General features: G+C 38.9%; 1 protein-coding gene and 1 pseudogene across 1 annotated transcript; both read right to left on the reverse strand.

Annotated features, from left to right (window-relative positions):
• LOC139825383 (uncharacterized) lies at positions 1-897 on the reverse strand. The gene has a single exon (XM_071798097.1). The coding sequence runs from the start codon at positions 895-897 to the stop codon at positions 1-3; it is 897 nt and encodes a 298-aa protein (XP_071654198.1).
• Positions 898-14,239: 13,342 nt separating this feature from the next.
• Positions 14,240-15,475, reverse strand: LOC139807932 (protein FAM50 homolog; annotated as a pseudogene).
• Between the last annotated feature and the right edge of the window lie 6,009 nt (positions 15,476-21,484).

The following is a 21,484-nucleotide window of genomic DNA, read 5'->3' on the forward strand; positions in this document are numbered from 1 at the left end:
TTATTCTACGGGCTCCGTGGGCCCGATAGACGCAGGTAACCGATGGATCTGTGTTATTGGTCGTTTCAATTCGGAATTGGCGGTGCGTAATGTAACGACGCAAACGCGACCGTCAAGTCCGGGATGGACTTGTTGAATCCTTGCAAGTTCCCACTTCGAAGGGGGAAGGAGATTATTTTTTAGCAAAACTAACTCGTCAACCTTGAGATTATCGTGAGATTCGATCCATTTGACGCGCTGTTGCAATGAATGTAAGTAGTCCGACGACCAAGAACGCCAGATCTGTTCGACCATGAGTTGCACGTGTTGCCATCGCGACAACCGATTCGCATTGATTTCGAGCAATGATTCCTCCGGTACGCTGGTGAGCGGTCGACCGATGAGGAAATGACCAGGCGTCAACGCGGTAAAGTCGGACGGATCGTCGCTGAGGGGCGAAATCGGTCGAGAGTTGAGGCACGCCTCTATCTTACATAAAATAGTCATGAATTCCGAGCGAGACAGGGTACGAGCACCGATCACCCGCTTGAGGTGGTGCTTAAAACTTTTAACGCCAGCCTCCCAAAGCCCGCCGAAATGTGGTGCCGCCGGGGGCACGAAATGCCATTTCACACCGTCATTCGCGAGGATTTCTTTGAGGGAAGGGTCGTTCATAAGCGAGCGAAAGCTGCATTGTAGCTCGCGATCCGCACCCCGCAAGTTCGTGCCATTATCGCTGTACATGTCCGATGGCAGTCCACGTCGACTGACGAACCGATGAAAGGCGACGAGGAATCCCTCGGAGGAGTAATCCTCGACACACTCGAGGTGGATCGCTTTAGTGGCAAGACAAACGAAGATCGCCACGTAATGTTTGCTCCCCCTTTGACCACGGCCGACCACGGGGGTAATAATCATCGGTCCGGCGTAATCTATGCCTGTGTGAGAAAAAGGAGGAGAGGGATTGACTCGGGGATTCGGGAGATCACTCATTAATTGCGTCGGCGTTTTCGCGGAGTATCGAAGGCAGGTAACACATTTATGGATGTAAGACTTGATCATGCTTCGCGCCGAAATTATCCAATATGTCTGACGGAGACATCTAAGCGTGAGTTGTGTCTCTCCATGGAGGGAGCGTCGGTGAGCTTGATCGATCAAAAGTTCAGAAATATGATGTCGCGGGAGTATGACCGGGTGTCGCTCATTGTAACTCAGCGCTGAGTTTTCGAGCCGCCCGCCCAGCCGGATTAGTAAATCTTTCCCGATAAATGGGTGGAGAGAGCGTAATGGACTTGTTCTCAATACGGTGGCATGAGCTTTTAAGGCCTTCAAGTCATCAGAAAAGCAGGTCGCTTGTACCGATCGAAGCCAAAAGACCGAGGCTTCGTGGATCTCTTCTGCGGTCAAAGGCGACTTGACGATCGTCGATGAGGCGACTTTATTTTTTAAGTTTTGCACGAAACGGCGAATGTACGCGGTAATACGGAGAAATCGGATCCAGCTCGAGCACGAGGTGGGCAGCTCCCACTCAGGAGTTGGATCAACGAGATGAACGGTAGCTTTGCGCGCTTCGGAAGATACCGTTTGCAAAATTTTCTTTCCGGTAGGAGTCGGGAGAATCGGCCACGAAGCCGGGGATTTTCTAAGCCACGGGGGGCCTACCCACCATAATTCATGGTGTACGAGATTGACAGCGGTAGAGCCGCGAAAAGCGCAGTAGGCAGGGTTGTCGTGCGTGCGGACGTGCTGCCAACGTACTGACGGAAGGCGCGTCTGCACCTCGGAGACGCGGTTCGCGACGTAGGAATTTCATCGCGATGGATGTTGCTGAATCCAAGCCAATGCGATTTGGGAGTCAGTTCATCCGAATAATGACGCTTGCGGGAAGCGCAGGGAATTTTTTACCCAATCTAACAACCGAGTTAATAGTACGACGGCGTTAAGTTCTAATCGTGGAACGCTGACGGTTTTTAACGGCGCGACCTTCGTTTTGGCCGCAAGGAGGGTCACCTGAATATTTGTGGTAGAATGCACGATTCGAAGGTAAACGACCGCGGCGTAAGCTCGAATGGACGCGTCCGCGAATCCGTGTAATTCCACTTCGAGTTTATCTTGACGCATCCCTGTCCATCGGGGATGCGTATTTCACAGATATGAGGCAAATCCGTGTAATAATTAATCCAATGAGGTAAAAGATCGTCGGGGATGGGAGAGTCCCAATCAATTTTACGGAGCCAGAGCTCTTGCATCAACATCTTGGCCGCGATGACGATCGGTGACGCCCATCCGAGGGGGTCATATAACCTTGCAATAAATGATAAAACGGAACGTTTAGTATGAACAGTTATGGCGTAAGGCGATATTACAAAGGTGAACGAGTCGTCATGCGGTGACCAAGACAGGCCAAGGACCTTGAACGTGTCATCGCGATTGATCGGATAGTCCGAGGATTCACGTTGGTCCTCCGGGATATCCGGCAACAGTTCGGGTGAATTCGCGGTCCATTTTCGGAGGGGAAAACATCCGCGATTCATTAGTCCGACGAGTTGCTTGCGTTTTTCGAGCAGAGACCGAAGGTCGTCTGCTCCGAAAAGAACGTCGTCGACGTAGGTCGATTCTTCGATTCGCTGCTTCACAGCGAGGGTACAGCCGCGATTAATTCGCCGTCCTCCGCGCCGTCAGCTGTGTCTGTCGCCGCTGCTCCCGAGCCTCCGGCCGCGCCCTCCGCGTCCGTTCAAACCGTGCATGCTATTCGAGATATAACGCAACCGCCTCAGGTACTTCTCGCCACTGCGTATGTTAATCTAAGTACTATCGAGGGCCGCTCATTCAAAGTACGTGCGCTACTAGATCAGGGCTCGACATACAGTTTCATATCCGAATCTCTTTGTCAGACTATGCGAACCAAGCGTCATCGTGCCGCGTTAAAAATACATTGCTTCTGAGAGAAATTTAATGGAGTCGCGCGATCTCAAGTCAATTTCACGCTCGCGCCATGCGACAAACAGGGACCGATATTCCCATTTTCGGGCTACGTATACCAACGAATTACTTCGTACACAGCCTCTCAAACAAAGCCAGCCGCAATGTGGCCGCATCTACGCGATTTACCGTTAGCAGATCCCGATCCCTCGTGTAATCGCCCGATTCATGTACTAATTGGCGCGGATTTATACGGTTCTCTGCTACTCGACGGCCTCCGTCAAGGCCCGGTCGGCACCCCGACGGACCAGCTTACTGTTTTCAGATGGATCGTCTCCGGTCCTGCCGGTTTTGTCTGTTTCCGATTTTTTCTCGAAACATTTCCGCATTTATTCCCCCCCCCCTCACTCGTAATGTCTAGTGTTTTGTGAAATTTTTATCTTTTCGTCATTCAGTTTCAACATCATTATTATCTTACTCAGTTCGATTGACTCTTGTGCAGGTTTACAACGACAGTTCATGTAAATAAATTTTTCTTGTAAAAAAATTTGGCGCTGCTAGACTTTGAAGTTTAAACATTAGTACTAAGATTTTTGATTAAATAAAAAACAATAAACATAATTTAGGGAAGAATGCGACAGGAGTAAAAAAACAGCGCCAAGTTTTTTCACAAGAAAAATTTATTTATTTTGTTTTAATTAAATATTTTTATTTTGTATTGTTACTTCTTTAATTCTTTGTAATTAAAATAATTCTTTGTAATATTAAAAATTTGTTAAAGAGAATTAAGAAGCTATTATCACTTGGGTTTAGAATAGGAAGACCCTTGAATAGGAATACGAAGATACCACTTGGGTTTTATTTCTTTAAAGTAGTTGCATAACAATTATCTTTCAAAGCAATATAATTCTCTTTACAATTGGCGCAATTTAATTTAAAGATTTCACATTTTTTTTTGAAATACATGTTACTTGAGTTAAGTTAGGTAATATAATTTTGTGAAAAAGATATAAAGCTACCACTTAAGTTAGATTTTTGAATTTACAAAATACATTGCGTGTACTTGGCACTTTTTTTACCTTTTTTGAAAAAGGTAATTTTGTACTGATATCACCTATTTTGTAGTGTTAAGCAAGGATCTGCAAAACATTTTTATTTTTATTTTTTAATTATTCACAAAATTAGCAATAACAACAAATACATAAAAATTAATAATATTTAAGTAAAAGTAAATTATACATTTCTCACAACAATTGAAGGAACACTAAATTTATCTTTAAAAATAGGCAAATTCGAGCAGCTGTAACTTTGTTTAAAATGAATAAAATTTAAATTTCAAGCTTAAAACCTCTACTTTCGAAAGGTTACTATTATTCGTCCAATTTTTATTATGACTAGACATAATTTTAATTCAGCAAATTTTTATTATGTCATGACATAATTTTAATTTTACCGCTAAGGAATTTTTAAATTAATTCTTATGAATCAAGCTTAAATTCGATGTTTAGGTGTCCCAGGTTGCCGATAACGAGGTCCACATAGTGCGCTCCATAGTTTTCAGTGTCCAAGTGTATTAATACCTTGAATTTGATGTCCACGTGTTCCAGGTTGCCGATGACGGGTTCCAGATAGTGCGCTCCATAGTTTTCGGTGTCCAGGTGTAATACGTTGAATTTGATGTCTAGGTGTCCCACGTTGCCGATGATGAGGTCCACATAGTGCGCTTTGTAGTTTTCGGTGTTTACGTGTATTAATACCTCGAATTCGATATCTACGTGTCCTACATTCAAATTTAAAGTTATCAATACACCTAGACACCAAAAACTACGAAGCGCACTATGTGAACCGCGTCATCGGCAACCTGGGACACGTAGACATCGAATTCAAGGTATTAATACACGTAGACACCGAAAACTACGGAGCTCACCATCTAGACATCGTCATCGGCAACCTGAGACACCTAGACATCGCATTCAATGTATTATTACACCTGGATACCGAAAATTACGAAGCGCACTATGTGGACCTTGTCATCGGCAACCTGGGACACCTAGACATCAATTCAACATACGATTACACCTGGACACCGAAAACTATAAAGCGCACTATCTGGATCCCGTCATCGGCAACCTGGGACACGTGGACATCGAATTCAAGGTATTAATATACGTAGACACCGAAAACTACGGAGCGCACTCTGTGGACCTCGTCATCGGCAACCTGGGACACGTAGACATCGAATTCAACGTATTATTACACCTGGACACCGAAAACTATAAAGCGCACTATCTGGACCTCGTCATCGGCAACCTAGGATACCTAGACATCGAATTCAAGCTTGATTCATAAGAATCGACAAAAATTCCCTAGCGGCACTTTCTGCCAAGAATAGAGAACCTTCTTTTCCGGCAGCGGTGGTAATACGATGTAAGGATACGAAATCTCTCCAGATAAACATGAAGCAATTGATTCAATATATATATTATATATATACCTAATTTACCTAAATAGAAATCTTCCTCCTGATCGATAAGTCTATCGACCTATTTCGAAATACGCGCGCGATATCGAAACTGGCGATACCTGCGCCGCCAGCGTCGAAAAAGTGAAAATGACATTTCTCTAATAATCATAATAATATTCAGACGTCGGCGTTAGAAGTACAATGTATGTTGTAAATCTAAGAATCTTAAATGGTAGTAGCTTTATTTCTTCCTAACAAAATAATTCACAAAATTGCGTTACCTAACTCAACCCAAGTGATATGTATAGTAGCTTTATATTTTTTTCCCTAACAAAATAATTCACAAAATTGCGTTACCTAATTCAACCTAAGTGATACGTATTTCAAAAAAAGATGTGAAATCTTTAAATTGCGCCAATTGCAAAGAGAATATATATACTTTGAAAAATAATTGTTGTGCAACTACTTTTAAAAAATAAAACAAAATTGTGTTACCTAACTCAGCCCAAGTGGTATGTATCTTTGTATTCCTGAGAGTCTTTCTATCAACCCAAGTGGTAGTAGTTTTAATTCTTCTTGATAAAATTATAATATTACAAAGAATTATTTTAATCACAAAGAATTAAAGAGGGAACATTATAAAATAAAAATATTTAATTAAAATAAAATAAATAAACTTTTCTTGTAAAAAATTTGGCGCTGTTTTTTTAAGGTTGAACCTTTGCACAAGACTTTCGTATGGCAACGTAGTGTAACGAAACGTGGGTCAACGCACAAGAAACGTATCAGTTACGACGTTAAGCGTCGTCTACAATGGCAGCAGGAGTATGCAATAAGACGTAAGCAGTAAGCTATTCTATTGAACAATCACAGTCGATTATTCTTGAATTGTAAAAATCCCATTAGTCAATAACTTACTGCTTACGTCTTACTGTATACTCCTGCTGCCATTGTAGATGACGCTTTATACGTCAATACGTTTCTTGTGCGTTGATCTACGTTACGTTACAATACGAAAATTTTGTGCGGAGGCTCTAACCGATACGTTTCTTGTGCGTTAATCCACGTTACGTTACGCTACGCTATCATACGAGAGTTTTGTGCGGAGGCTCTTATCCAGACAAATTTGCATAGCGCATAAACATAAGCGTAAGAAATTGATTGGTTTATATGTATATGTGCAAAAGGAAATAGACCAATCCATCTCTTTATGCATATGCTTATGCACCTATGCAAGTTTGTCTGGTTTGACCTTAAAAAAGCAGCGCCAAGTTTTTTACAAGAAAAGTTTATTTATTTATTTAATTAAATATTTTTATTTTATAATGTTACCTCTTTAATTCTTTGTAATTAAAATAATTCTTTGTAATATTATAATTTTATCAAGGAGAATTAAAACTACTACCACTTGGGTTGATAGAAAGACTCTCAGGAATACAAAGATACATACCACTTGGGCTGAGTTAGGTAACACAATTTTGTTTTATTTTTTAAAAGTAGTTGCACAACAATTATTTTCAAAGTATGTATATTCTCTTTGCAATTGGCGTAATTTAAAGATTTCACATCTTTTTTTGAAATACGTATCACTTAGGTTGAATTAGGTAACGCAATTTTGTGAATTATTTTGTTAGGGAGAAAATATAAAGCTACTATACATATCACTTGGGTTGAGTTAGGTAACGCAATTTTGTGAATTATTTTGTTAGGAAGAAATAAAGCTACTACCATTTAAGATTTTAAGATTTACAACATACATTGCGCGTGTACTTGGCGCCTTTTTTTACCTTTTTTTGAAAAAGGTAAGTTTGTACTGATATCATGCATTTTGTAGTGATAAGCAAGTATCGGCAAAAAATTTCCATTTTTTATTTTTTAATTATTCACAAATTGACAATAACAACGCATTAAATTTTTATTAAATTTATATATATATATATATATATATATATATATATAAGCGAGTCAGTGGTCTCCTATGCTAGACGCTGGATTCACGCTACGGAGATCCGGGTTCGATCCCAGCCGGGTACACAAAATCCTGGGGGGTTTTTTTTCCCGGTAATTCGTGGTGGGTCCAGTAGAGGGCGGCGGGGGCTACAGGATGCTAGGGATCCTCCAGAGAGGGATCGGACTAACCGTCGCCATTTGTCTCAAAACCGGAAGTGGTATATTCAGCGGCAAAACTCAAACGTGTTTCAATGCAAATGTGTATATTTTATATAATTAGACATGACAGACACGCGCTACGCGCGTGTTATTTAGCTTTAATTATACAATTCCTATTACATTATACTATTAACGAATTAATACACAAACTGTCAAAATAAGTAATGATAGATGTTTACGAAAAAAGCAATCAGCATCGCGGAAAAATGTCAACAATGAAACCTTACATGACTTTTTTATGAGTGAATTATTCTTATACAATGAAAAAAATAAAATATTTCATATTTAAATACCGAAAATGTTGTACAGTAATTCTTACAGTTATAGTTTATTTACAAATAATAAAATATAAACAATTCTTTCAGTGGTAATTGGTGCGCAAGAGTTTCTTTCGTAAAAAATATTTAATGATTCGTAAAAAATATATATTGATGACAAATTGTAATTTTACATGTATACAAGTTGTAATTTTTATTCCGTTTATTGGCTGCAATAAGACTTTTCAAAGCTGTCCTAGATTTTTCCGATTTGTCATATAATTTTGTAATCTATTAAATCGTTGTTCAAGTGTTTCTTCGAAAGGCGTTTTTTCCTTCAGTTCTTCAATACTTTCTTCAGTTTCCTGAATTTCTTCTGAATGTTGTGACCATCACCTGCACATAAATTTTTTAAATAGAAAACTGACACTTGGTCGCAGAAGAAAAATTAAATACTGGTTTCAAAAGTCTTATTAAAAAGTAATAAATATACAGAGCAACGTTTCACGTGAAATAATGGGTGCGTTCAGCCGATACTCCGCTAGCCTAGCAATCGTGAGCAGTCGCTCGTTTCCTCTCCTTTGACCCAATGGATTAAAAGGAGAGGAAACGAGCGACTGCTCACGATTGCTGGGCTAGCGGAGTATCGGCTGAACGCAGCCACTCATAGACGAGGCAAGGGCACCGTAAAGTTCCTTAACTAATTATCGTTTCGCTGGCTTACTAACCTACACGACTAACTTGTCCTCGTCCTTCTCCGATCGTTGACGCCAAAGGAGAACGCTGCGTCGTAGTGTTGTTGTTGTTGTTGACGACGACGACGACGACGACGACGACCGACGACGACGACGACGACGACGACGACCGACGACGACGACGACGACGACGCGACGACGACGACGACGACGACGACGACGACGACGACGACGACGACGACGACGACGACGACGACGACGACGACGACGACGACGACGACGACGACGACGACGACGACGACGACGACGACGACGACGACGACGACGACGACGACGACGACGACGACGACGACGACAGGGTATACCGTGACGACGCGGTTTTCTGTTTACTCGCTCTCCTCTCGGCTATCCTCGTTTCGTTGCGATTTACGGTCACGCGCACGCGTGTGTGTATGGCTCTATCTCTCTTACTCGCTCGCTCTTTCTTTCTCTGTTTCCGGTTTTGAAACCAATGGTCGCCGACCAATAGAAAACGATACCCGCTTAGTCCGATCCCTCTCTTGAGGATCCCTACAGGATGCGCGCCTCCTCGGAATTTTCGGGGGACGCCATCAAGTCAATTTTTCCCTCCTAATGTGGGACTCGCCCTCACCTGCCCCGATTGGACGGGTATGGTGGGGAAAGAGGAGATATCGGCGCTATTCACCGAGTGGATTGCCGGTATAAGCAACCAACCCAGGATACTGGTTAGGGCACCCTCTTGTCCTGGGGGTGAGAAATCGCCCCCGAAGGCGGATGAACTATCACTCAAGGTAATCAACGGCGTAGGATCAGGCAGGCAAGGGGAAACCACCTGATTATTGTCTCAAGAGAACACTTCATGAATGTACGAAACAGAGGAAATGGTTGTGCCGAGCGATCCGGCTAGCGACCGGCGCTGCACTGATTCCGGGTCAGGCAGTGTGAAATGGGCTACCGGGCATGTGGAGGTGAAGGGACGGGCCTCACATGCGAAATAGACGACTGGACCCAATAACAAGCTACAGCTGAGGAACAACTTATCCATTGGAACATGGAATGTCGGAGGTTTACTTCACGCAGGAAAACTAAATCTTCTTGAACGAGAGCTGATGAGGGAGAAGGTTGACATATGTGGCATCTCTGAAACCCACTGGAAGGATCAAGGACACTTCCACACGGAACACCATATCATATACATGTCAGGAGGTGCGAACAGAGGACGGAATGGAGTCGCGTTCTTGGTTAGCAGGAGGATTGCACAGACGGTGCACTCGTATGAGCCCATCAATGACAGAATAATCAAGATCACCCTTGCAGCTAGACCGAGAAACCTTCACCTGGTACAGGTGTATATGCCTACAGGCGACGCCCCTGACGAAGAAATCGAGTCAATCTATGGCGATGTGGAGGATCTCCTGAGAAATATACCCTCGAAGGAACCAGTAGTAATCATTGGGGACTTCAATGCCAAGGTAGGGAAGGTCGAGGAGGCTCACCTAAGAGGCACAGGGGGAGCATTTGGACTGGGTGTGAGGAACGAGAGAGGAGAACGCCTCATCCAGTTTGCGGTGGAGAACGACCTGGCCATTATGAATACCATGTTTCAACACCATCCTCGAAGACTGTCGACCTGGATCAGTCCCAATAAGGAATACCGAAATCAAATTGACTACATGATGATCAAAAAGAGATGGAGAACATCGATAAGAAATGTCAAAGCTAAGCCTGGAGCGGACTGTGACTCTGATCACAAACTACTACTAGGAGTCTTCAGCATAAAACTCCACTTCCTGAAAAGGGGGAAAAAACAGGAGATAACACGAATTGGAAACATGGAGGCCTCCCAACAAAATCTCATGGACAACGCTGACTGGGGGAGGAGCGATGATCCAAACAAATGCTGGGAAAACATCAAGGAATGGATCAAAGGGGCAGTCAGGGAAAGCGGAGCAATAGAAATCCGGAAGAAAAAGCACTGGATGACCGATGCAACGCTGCAACTGGTGGAAGAGAGGCGACGTATCAGAGGCAGTTTGGGTAACGCAGACAACGCGGCCCGATTACGCCGGATCAGCCGACAGATCAAACAAGCATGTAATCAGGATAAAAACAACTTCCTAAAGAACATATGCTCTGATATTGAACGACACGCCAACCGACACGAGTCCCATGAACTTTTCAAAACGATCAAGTACCTGACCAAGGAAATCAAGCCTCAAACCCAAGTAATCAAGAATGAGCAGGGCGCGAAGATCACGGACCCAAAAGGCATTGCAGAAACATGGCGACAGTACTGCACCAACCTGTACAGGGACGCACATAGTCAAGTGGGCCCCCCATGTGGGCCCTATGAGCAACTGGAACTTCCCATCTTGCGCTCAGAGGTAGAAAAAGCAATTGGGCAGCTGAAAAAGGGGAAGTCACCCGGGGCAGATGGCATAACCGCAGAAGTGATCAAAGCCATGGGCCAAGCGGGAATGGACACAATGCTGGAGCTATGTAACGTCATCTGGAGGACCGGAAAATGGCCTGACGACTGGCGCCACTCGACCTTCGTCCCGATCTACAAGAAGGGTTTCCCCACTGAATGCTCCAATTACAGGACAGTGGTTCTTATTCCCCACGCGAGCAAGATCCTTCTCCATGTCCTTCATAACAGACTAAAGTGCTTCCTGCTTCCGGAAATAGCCGAAGAGCAGTGTGGTTTCATTCCGGGGAAGGGCACGAGGGGGCAAATTCTGAATGTTCGCCAAATAGTAGAAAAGGCCAGGGAATTTAACGTCAGGGTCTTTATATGCTTTGTCGACTACACCAAGGCGTTCGACTCGGTGAAATGGACACCCCTCTGGACCATTCTGATGAAAATGGGAGTACCGCGGCATCTGGTGGTACTTGTGCGGAGCCTCTATGAGAACAACACAGCGGCTGTTCGAGTCAACCGAACGACATCCAACGACTTCCAAACAAAGGCGGGCACGAGGCAGGGCTGTATTCTCTCACCCATACTCTTCAACATCTACATAGAGTACATAATGCGGCAGGTGCTTGAGGATTGGAAAGGAGGAGTTTCCGTCGGGGGGAGGAGAATCAGCAACCTGAGGTATGCCGACGACACGACGATTCTGGCTACGACCGCGCAAGAGATGGAAGCTATCATGGAGAGACTCGCGTTGATTAGCAGAGAGTATGGCCTAGAAATTAACCGAGATAAGACGAAGATCATGATCATCGACAGACAGATGAATAACCAGTCCAATGTGAAGAAAGTGGCTGGATTTGAAGTCGTTAAAAAAATAGTTTATTTGGGTTTATGATAACTAACAAAGGAGGATGCTCAGAGGAGATCAAGAAGAGGACGGCCATGGCCAGAGCAGCCACCATAAAATTGAGTAAAATATGGAAAGATAGAATTATCACAAAGAATACTAAACTGCAACTGGTGCACTCCCTCATCTTTCCCATCGCAACCTATGCAGCCGAGACATGGACCATCAAGCAGGCGGACAGGAGGAGGATAGAGGGGTTTGAGATGTGGGTGTTCTGGCGCATCCTCCGGATCCCTTGGACTGCACACCGGACCAATATATCGGTGCTAGAAGAACTGGGCATCAGAAAAAAAACTTCTCAATCGATCAAGCGAATTAATCAGGCTTACCTCTGCCTACTTTGGACACATCGCCAGACGAAGAGACACAATGGAGAAGCTTGTGGTGGAGGGAAAGGTTAATGGAACGAGACCAAAAGGAAGATCACCAAACAGATGGATAGACCAGCTGCGGCCCCTGGTGGAGAGTTTGATTTACGGGGCGACTCACTTGGCGCTGGATCGGGGGGCTTGGAGCAACCAAGTTAAAAGTGCGATCACTGTGGCGTCACCATGAAGCGCCGCCACGCCCTGTCAAGGGCAAAGGATTGAGGAGGAGGAGGATATATATACAGGGTGTCCGAAAAATCGCCTACTCCACTTCGGGAGGTGATTCGGGACCCAAAAACAAGCAAAAAAGTTCATACAAACATAGGTCCAGAAATAAGCCGTTTCCGAGTTATAGCCACTTTTATGTTCAAAAATCGTAATTTAGAATCCGCTTGGCATCCCTCTTTCTTAATTATTTCTTATTAAAAATTTTTATTTTTAAATATTTTTAATTTTTTTAATTTTAATTTTTTTATTTTTTTTTTCAATTTTTTAATATTTGTAAATACGATTACATTATTTTTAAAAGAAATCAGTTGTTTTCACGGCTACTTGAAATCAGTTGTTTTCACGCCTATTCAAAATCAGTAAGTAAATCACGGCTTTTCAATAAGTTTCAAATTATTATTTAACAACACCTTACTTTTAGATTGTATCTAATCTTTCCGTATTCATCAATGGATCGTTTAAGTTTTAATGAATTAGCTGATATTTAAAAATAAAAATTTTTAATTTAGGAAATAATTAATAAAGAGGGATGTCAAGCGGATTCTAAATTACGATTTTTGAACATAAAAGTGGCTATAACTCAGAAACGGCTCATTTCCGGACCTATGTTTGTATGAACTTTTTTGCTTGTTTTTGGGTCCCGAATCACCTCCCGAAGTGGAGTAGGCGATTTTTCGGACACCCTGTATATAAAACCTCTTATTTTTTACAAATATACATATATGTGTATTTATATTTGTATTATATAGAGAATCGCTATAACGTTAAATGTAATAATAGTTATAATATAGAACTATTGTCTCCTATTTTTGAAATTTATTAAATATGTATTTATTGATTAAATACGTATTTATTATATTTAATGTTATTCTTGTGAATTCTCTATGTTAGGTAGATATAAATACACATATATATCGTATATATACATATATATAATATTAACATGTTTTTTAAATCATGTTTATCTGCAATAATTAAATTATTTATATTAAATTAATTATTATTTTTAAAATAAAAAATTTACCTAACAATGTGATTATTCCTTATCCACTAATTTTATTAATTTTTAAATAAGTAATAATTCATGTATCAAAAACACATGAAGAATATAAAACGATGCGAAACTGGAAACTACTGGAACAGATTCGGGTCTGGACTAGTTATTTATTGGTTCGGATTTCTTGACTGCTTGAACAGATCGACTGAGAAAAAGTTTATTATAATGGACCATTTTCCCGAAAATATTACATACATGGATCCAACTTGTATCAAATCTATGAATAATACGTGATTATAATCGATATAATTGTATATATTTATTTTTGTACAGTTATCTTCAAGAAATGACAAGAGATGATACATTTAATATTTGTAAATAGATTTCTGTTAGAGGATCTGATCATGGATTAATATTTTAATACTGTTTCTGATTGTTATCGGAATGAATTAAAGTATGGTTTTGTATTTTCATATTGTAATTATTATATTCAAGTCATTAAACTATTCATGTATTTTTATTTTTTCTTTATTTAGTAGAGCTACATAATCGAGTAAATAAATTAAATATTATCACATAACTGAATGAATTAAAATCACAGTCCTTAAAAATACAATGTAGCTACTATATATATATATATATATACATATATATATATTCATTATAAAATAGATTATAATATATATATATATAATCAGCTGTTTTATAATGAATCAATTGTACGATGAAACAAAGTTATTTATCTGGTTATAATATTTACAGTCCTTGAATCTGAATCCTTTAAACAAAATTGGACAATTCGTTGAACCTAAGATCAGATTTTAGCTTCCTTCCTATTTTTATCCGACACTGTATACTTGTCGTAACTTTTCGTTGGATCAAAAGGTTTCCATCTACTCGCTGGAAAAATGTGTTTGTTCCTCTCGTACCATGATCTAATAAGAAAAATAAAAAAATAACAAAAAAAAATTATGCAAAATATTATTTTAATAATAAATACCTAAGTAAAACTTTTCCGACATGTGATTCCTCGGTTTCGACAGAAGCATCGTGCATAATACGAATATCATCGTGAACGTCAAATGTGAACAGAGGTCCGCTCTTTCCTCGTGCCTAATCGCAATATTACATACATTAAAATAACATGCCAACATTGTGATATTGCTTCATAAGTTTTATCATTTAGTATATTTACCTTAGTTACAATAAAATCAGTTACAGTTGCAGTAAAACGTATAATGGTGCGATAATATAAGATTCTCCTTGACATACATTAACTGATCTGCCATTACTGTTTTAAGCTCGCTGAATTCGGGCCTCAGAACTTCTAAACATCTCTGAAGAACCTAATAGATAGAATTACCTGTATGTGAAAATTTAATTTATGCAGCAGAACATTATATATCATGCCAATGTTACTCCAAAAGTGACACTGGAGTATTTTAATAACTTAAACGTTCTCTAAACCACTGAGACACCTTTCTTTCACCTTTCTTCATTATAACACTCCGACGATAGTCAGATCCATCCCAATAACTGAATGTGATCTCAATTTCTTCTTCCTTCAACGCGTTCTGCTTTCTAGTCTCAATTTTTTCCTAAGTTTATTTTCCTCCTCGTCCCTTTCCCTACTGGCAAAAAACATGTATCTACATCTGGATTTTTCTAAATCTTCTTAATCGCAGGGCCATCAGATTGCACATTTTCTGACTGCGGGGATTTTCCGGCATTGTCTTCGTCAGAAGACATCTCAGCTTCATCTTCGTCTTCGTTCAGATTAAAAGACAAAGCTTGAATCTGTCTCTTCTGTTTGTTCTTTTCTGTCTGCTTCGTTGCTAGTGCTCTTTCCCTTTCCTGCTCTTTTTCACGTTCCTTCTATCAAAGCATAAAATACACGTACAAAAATACAAATTATGAGATAATTAGGATCATAAGAAGATTGTAAGAAATTACTTGTGGGTATCAGGATTCGTGAATGTTCGCTCAATTTAACGGCGGATTTTCTCTTGCATTCCACGTGACCGATGGTACATGCACATTTCGTGGCATCTAGCCTTAGCATCTTTGTGATATCGTCATCATGCATTAGGATTTTCTTCGTATCCTATCTTCTGAAGAAGCCCATCGAAAATTCTTGATATGTATGACTAGATGACATTCAGAGCACTAGGCAGAAATCACACACACACATATATATATATATATTCACGGCAAACCGCATATATAACATCGTGTTATTTTTATAACCTATTTACGCAAACGTTACTTCTGTAGTAACTTACGATACGATCGATAATTCCTCCGCGTAAACGGGAGATTTTATAGTAACTATTATGATCGAAATCAAGAGCCACCGTTGAAAGTAGTGAAGGTTACGTTTCTCTGATTGAGAGACGACGACGTATCTTAATATGAATTACTGTAAGTTACTACAGATGTACTCACTCGCATAAACATATAGTTCGACAACTTTTACAAGACAGCATATACGTAGGTGTGCAATTTTGGATATACCTTCCTTCTTTTAAAGATCTCCCCGACATCAGCTCTCTGTGGTTAATACTTTATCTATTTCACTTACTACGTTTACGCGAGCGTAGTAAACTTAACGATAATTCCTTCGCGTAAACGGAATTTTTCTTTGCGTAAACGGGATTTTGTAGTAACTTACGATAATTTACTCCGCGTAAATGAGTGAATTATCGTAAGTTACTACAGAAGTAACGCTCGCCTAAACATACAGTTTGACAACTTTTACAAGGCAGCATATACGTACGTGTTTGTACGATTTTGTAGATACACCTTCCTTCTTAAAGATCTCTCGGCATCAGCTCTCTACGGTCAATACTTATATATATTTCACTATCTGTCACAAAGCGGCAACGGTCACGACTATCACACACTTACACTTATCCTTTTCTAGGTTGTAAAAAACTGTCACGCATTGCGACAGTACACGAGTGCAATCTCGTGTCAAAAATGGGAAAGTGACACACCAGCCGCCATTTTTGTCCGACGTGGACGTTTCTTAAAAAAAAATTTTCCACATTTGGACTTTGCATCGCAATATCTTCGCTCGTAGGGCACGTAACGGAAAAAAGACTCTTATTTATAAATCAAACCCCAAGCTATCGATCGAACCTACTTAAAAATTGATCCGTTCACTCGTTATTGAGATCTCAAAATCTCGGATACTCGCAACTCATGCGTTCGCGTAAAAGAGTAACGGTGCGTCTCGCTTCGCGCGTACTTGGCGCGAGACACTACCGTGTCTTTTGATCTTAAAAATAAATTTTTACATTTGGACTTTGTGTCGCAATATCTCCGCTCGTAGCGCACGAAGCGGAATATTATAAGAGAAACCCCCCCCTAATTGGACCCCAAGCTATCGATCAAGCCTACTTAGAACTTGATCCGTTCACTCGTTATCGAGATCTCAACATCTCGGGTACTCGCAACCCGTCGCGTCGCGTAAATGAGTCACGGTCGGTCTCGCTCCGCGTGTACTTGGCACGAGACACTACCGTGTCTCTTGATACACCGCGTGGCGCGTAGATATATGCACGTCTAACCGTTAATTTAGGCGGGAATCGACGGAATGCGGCCGACAGGGGCAATAGCTAGGTTATAGGTGTATAAGTAAGTTTAGGTAAGTATATTGTAATAATTACATATATATATTTTTTTTAAACATGGATAAAGGAGCTATCAAAAAAAGTAGAGTTCGGAAATTTCAGACATCATGGTTAGATGAAGCGATCTTTAAAGGATGGTTAGCTCCCCATCCTATTATAAAAGATTATAAAAGATACACATTATGTTCATTGTGTAATAAAGCTATCGTATGCATTAAAACACATTTAATTCTACATTCGCAGTCAGCCTCACATATTAAAAAAGCATCTTATCAAAATTTACGTCAAGAAACAGTAGAAAATAGTACAAATTCTCTTTCTTATAAAGATAAAGTGAAACGCGCGGAAATAAAATTCAATGCCTTTCTTGCTGAACATAATGTTCCTATTCAAATCGCGGATCATTTAATTCCCGTAATGGAAGATATGTTTATAGATTCCAAAATTGCATCAGATCTTTCACTCAATCGACATAAATGTAAAAACATTATTACACAAGTAATTAGCGAAACGCGAAGTTGAAGAAACTATTAGTAATTTACAAACGTCAAAATTTTCTATTTTAAGGGGGGAGACTCGTCTCTTTGACCCCTTTTTTTGATAATTTTTTATAAAAAACTGAGAGTATTTATTGAATCCTAATAAAATACATGATAATGTTGACGATCAAATGTACAAGAAAAAAATTTTTTATAGTAGAAAAAATACTCGCTGCAGCTGCTCGAAGTTGTCGTCTAGATTTTGCGCGGGAGAATGCCCAGGTCCTTGTAATGAACTGAAATTAACGAACCAAAATTTTTCGTTAAATTATGATCCTCCGATGCGCATGAACCTAAATATACATTAAAATTTTTATAATAAATATTATTTTTGGCCATTTGTTTATAAAAAAAAATCGTGAAATTTTTTTAAAACGTTCTCTATTTTTGAATTTATTTTTTTTTTTTTGTTAAATTTAGGTTCATGCGCATCGGAGGATCATAATTTAATGAAATAATTTTGGTTCGTTGATTTCAGTTCATTACAAAGCCCTGGGCATTCTCCCGCGCAAAATCTAGACGACAACTTCGAGCAGCTGCAGCGAGTATTTTTTCTACTATAAAAAAATTTTTTCTTGTACATTTGATCGTCAACATTATCATGTATTTTATTAGAATTCAATAAATACTCTCAGTTCTTTATAAAAAATTATCAAAAAAAGGGGTCAAAGAGACGAGTCTCCCCCCTTAATAGATGAAAGTACTGATATTACAGATTCTAAAACCATGTGTGTTCTTGTCCGATATGTTTCACCAAAAACTAAAAAAGTGATGACACAATTATTAAATTTAGTTCCTTTAGACGCTAGAGATTGTTCTGCTGCAAAGCTTTTCGAAATTGTTAAAAATCTTCTTAAACAAAAACAGATTCCTTTAAAGAATGTTATTGGAATGGCAAGTGACAATGCATCTGTAATGGTAGGATGCAATAACTCTTTTATGTCGCGTTTAAAATTTGAAATTCCGGGCTTAGTAACATTAAATTGTATATGTCACTCATCCGCGATTATGGCTAGTAGCTTGCCATAAATTACCGCAATCATATGAAACTTTAATTCGAGCCGTTACTTCGTATGTCTCGGGTAGTGCAAAGAGATGCGCAATTTTGGGTGAATTTCAGGAATTTTTTAATGGAAAAACAAGCAAAATTTTAAAATTATCAAATACAAGATGGTTAGCTTTATATCATTGTGTAGTCCGGTTACTTAACACAATTGGGAAGCTTTAAAAAATTATTTTCTTTTGGCAGTAGTAGAAGATAAATTAAAATCCGCTGAAACAATTTTGCAACAATTAAATGACTATACGATTAAAGCATATTTATTATTTTTAAAATACGTATTAATCTTTTTAAATAATTTTAATGCCTTTTTCCAATCTCGCGACATTTTAATTCATAAAATATTTGAAAGTAGTCGACAACTAATTATTGATATCGGTAAAAATTTTCTTGTACCACAGGCGTTAAAAGATATAAATAATATTATTTTAGATAATCACATAAAAGATGTCAATGATATATATGTAGGAGCTGAATGCGAAAGCCTTTTACAGACATTACCTTTAGAATGCGCGCAAGGAATTAAAAAAGATTGTTTAAATTTTTATGAAACTTCACTTCTCGCGAAATGTTGAAACGTTTACCATATAATGATGTTATTTTTGAACAAGCCAGAAATTGCACTTTACTATGAAGGTAGAACAAAAATTATAGATTTGACTTTACTTGCAACGCGTATAGGATGTATTGATATTGAAAAATTAAATTTTGAATGGAAAAATCTACCTTTTATTTATAATGATGTTCAGAAAGCTCAGTTGGAACTTTTAGAAATTAGCAATATGTGGAAACAAATATTTGAATTTGAAGATATTAGCAGAGGAAAAATGTTTCCAAAGGGCCTAGCGGAGTAAGCATGTGAAATCGGCCCTTGATCATACAGAGCTGACATTAATGTCACAAGTTAGTACCCCTGCAAGGCAGCAAAATTACATCATTCCATGAATAAAGGAAAAAATATATCAGTTTTCAAATAAAGGCATTGACCTACAACTAGCGTGGATTCCATCTCACCGCGGTATAGCTGGCAACGAAGTTGCAGATAAAACAGCCAAGTTGGCTTCCAGAAAAGGCTTTACTCCTGACTTCCGTATTCCCCATTGTGACTTTTACTCCGTCTCCAAGGAAAACATTCGCAGACAGATCAAGGAGTATTTTCGATGTCGTGGTTCATTTAAGGGCATTTTTTACTACACTAACTACCACACAGGTGATGATCGTCCCTGGTACCATAAAAAACCCTTCAGGCGGAAAGAAATTGTTCTGGTTAATAGACTGCGTAGCGGGCACTACAATCTTAACTATAGTTCAGCTAGGAAAAATATCGTTGACTCTGGAGCTTGTCCGTGTGGCAACCCAAAGCAAGACATAAACCACATTATTTTCAGTTGTGCGTTATACTCCGATAAAGCCGGTTACTTAATTAAGCATATTGAGGAGACCTCTCCTTTTTCACCTAAAAACATTTTTCTCCCGGCTGCTGCCAACCTTCGGTTGGCGAAGACGAGGGAGTATGCGTTTCACTGGGGCCGAACCTTTGTTACCTTAGTTCTCGATAACTACAACATACTTCGATATGTGCTTCCGTATATAAGTTTCTTATTGATCAAGCAAGGTTTATAGCGTATAATAATCATTAATCGTTGTGTTAAACAAAAAGCGAAAAAACGATATATTACATTTATATGTCCTCTTATTGGCTATCGACTGAGTTACAAAGGAAATTGATTAACCAATGATATGCATCCGCATGGGGAATTTTAGTGACTTCCAGTTACCTCTATTGAGCTTCGGCAGAACGTACAGCTTTTCTGTTCATTGCTGCACGCTCATTGGATATCGCGCGACACTATCGCACTAGTCTGCTGGGGCCATATGTCATTTTGAAGTGGCGGTCAATACAGTTAGGTTATGTTGTTATGTTATTGTGAACATAACATTGTGTACATATTAAAACGACAGTGCGTTTTCTACTACACATTTTCGTCGTATATTTTATAAAAGTGTCGAAAATTAGAGTGTTAATAATAAACAGAATAATAAATTTCTTTTATTATTATTATTTCCTTGAAAATTGCTATCTGTAACATTATTGTACAATAGATGCTTTCCAGTTAACGACACAAGCGTCATTCTATCTTTGTTGCTCACTAGATGTTGAAAAAAGAGACAGAATGACGCTTGTGTCGACTTGAGTCGCTAAATAAAAAGCACACATTATGTCTCGTATTATGAGTACAGTGTATCTCTCGTTTATTTATCATTTAATTTATATATTTATATTATTATAATATTATTGCTTGTTTATTGTAATCAAAATATAGAACTTTAGATAAATATTCCATTAACTTGCAAAAAAAGTAAAAAAAAAGGAGATAAAATATTTTTGAAAATATCATATTATTCGAAATCGTATAATTATTCGAAATATTGTACTATTAGCATGAATCGTATAATTGTGACAAGTCAGTTTTAAAACCGAGAAATACTGTACTTTTTCTTAACATTAATTGCTTTTTTATTTACAGAATTATATTTAATAATTATTGTTACAGAATTATATTTATATTTAATAATTATTGTATTTATTAATTAATATATTGTTTAGGTGTCTATTTTTGACTTTATTATATTAAAACAATTATAGTACAAATATGTGCCGTTTATTGGATTTGCATAATGAGATATATATTGGTAAGTATATAGTAATTTATATATTCTTTAGTAATATTATATAATATTATACAGTACTACATTTTATTAATTATTAATAATTAAAACTTGCATGTATACAAAAGAAGAAAAAGAAGAAAAGGATGATTAC

This window comes from Temnothorax longispinosus, chromosome 1, assembly GCF_030848805.1.
Source record: "Temnothorax longispinosus isolate EJ_2023e chromosome 1, Tlon_JGU_v1, whole genome shotgun sequence".
In the NCBI taxonomy this organism is placed as follows: Eukaryota; Metazoa; Arthropoda; class Insecta; order Hymenoptera; family Formicidae; genus Temnothorax; species Temnothorax longispinosus.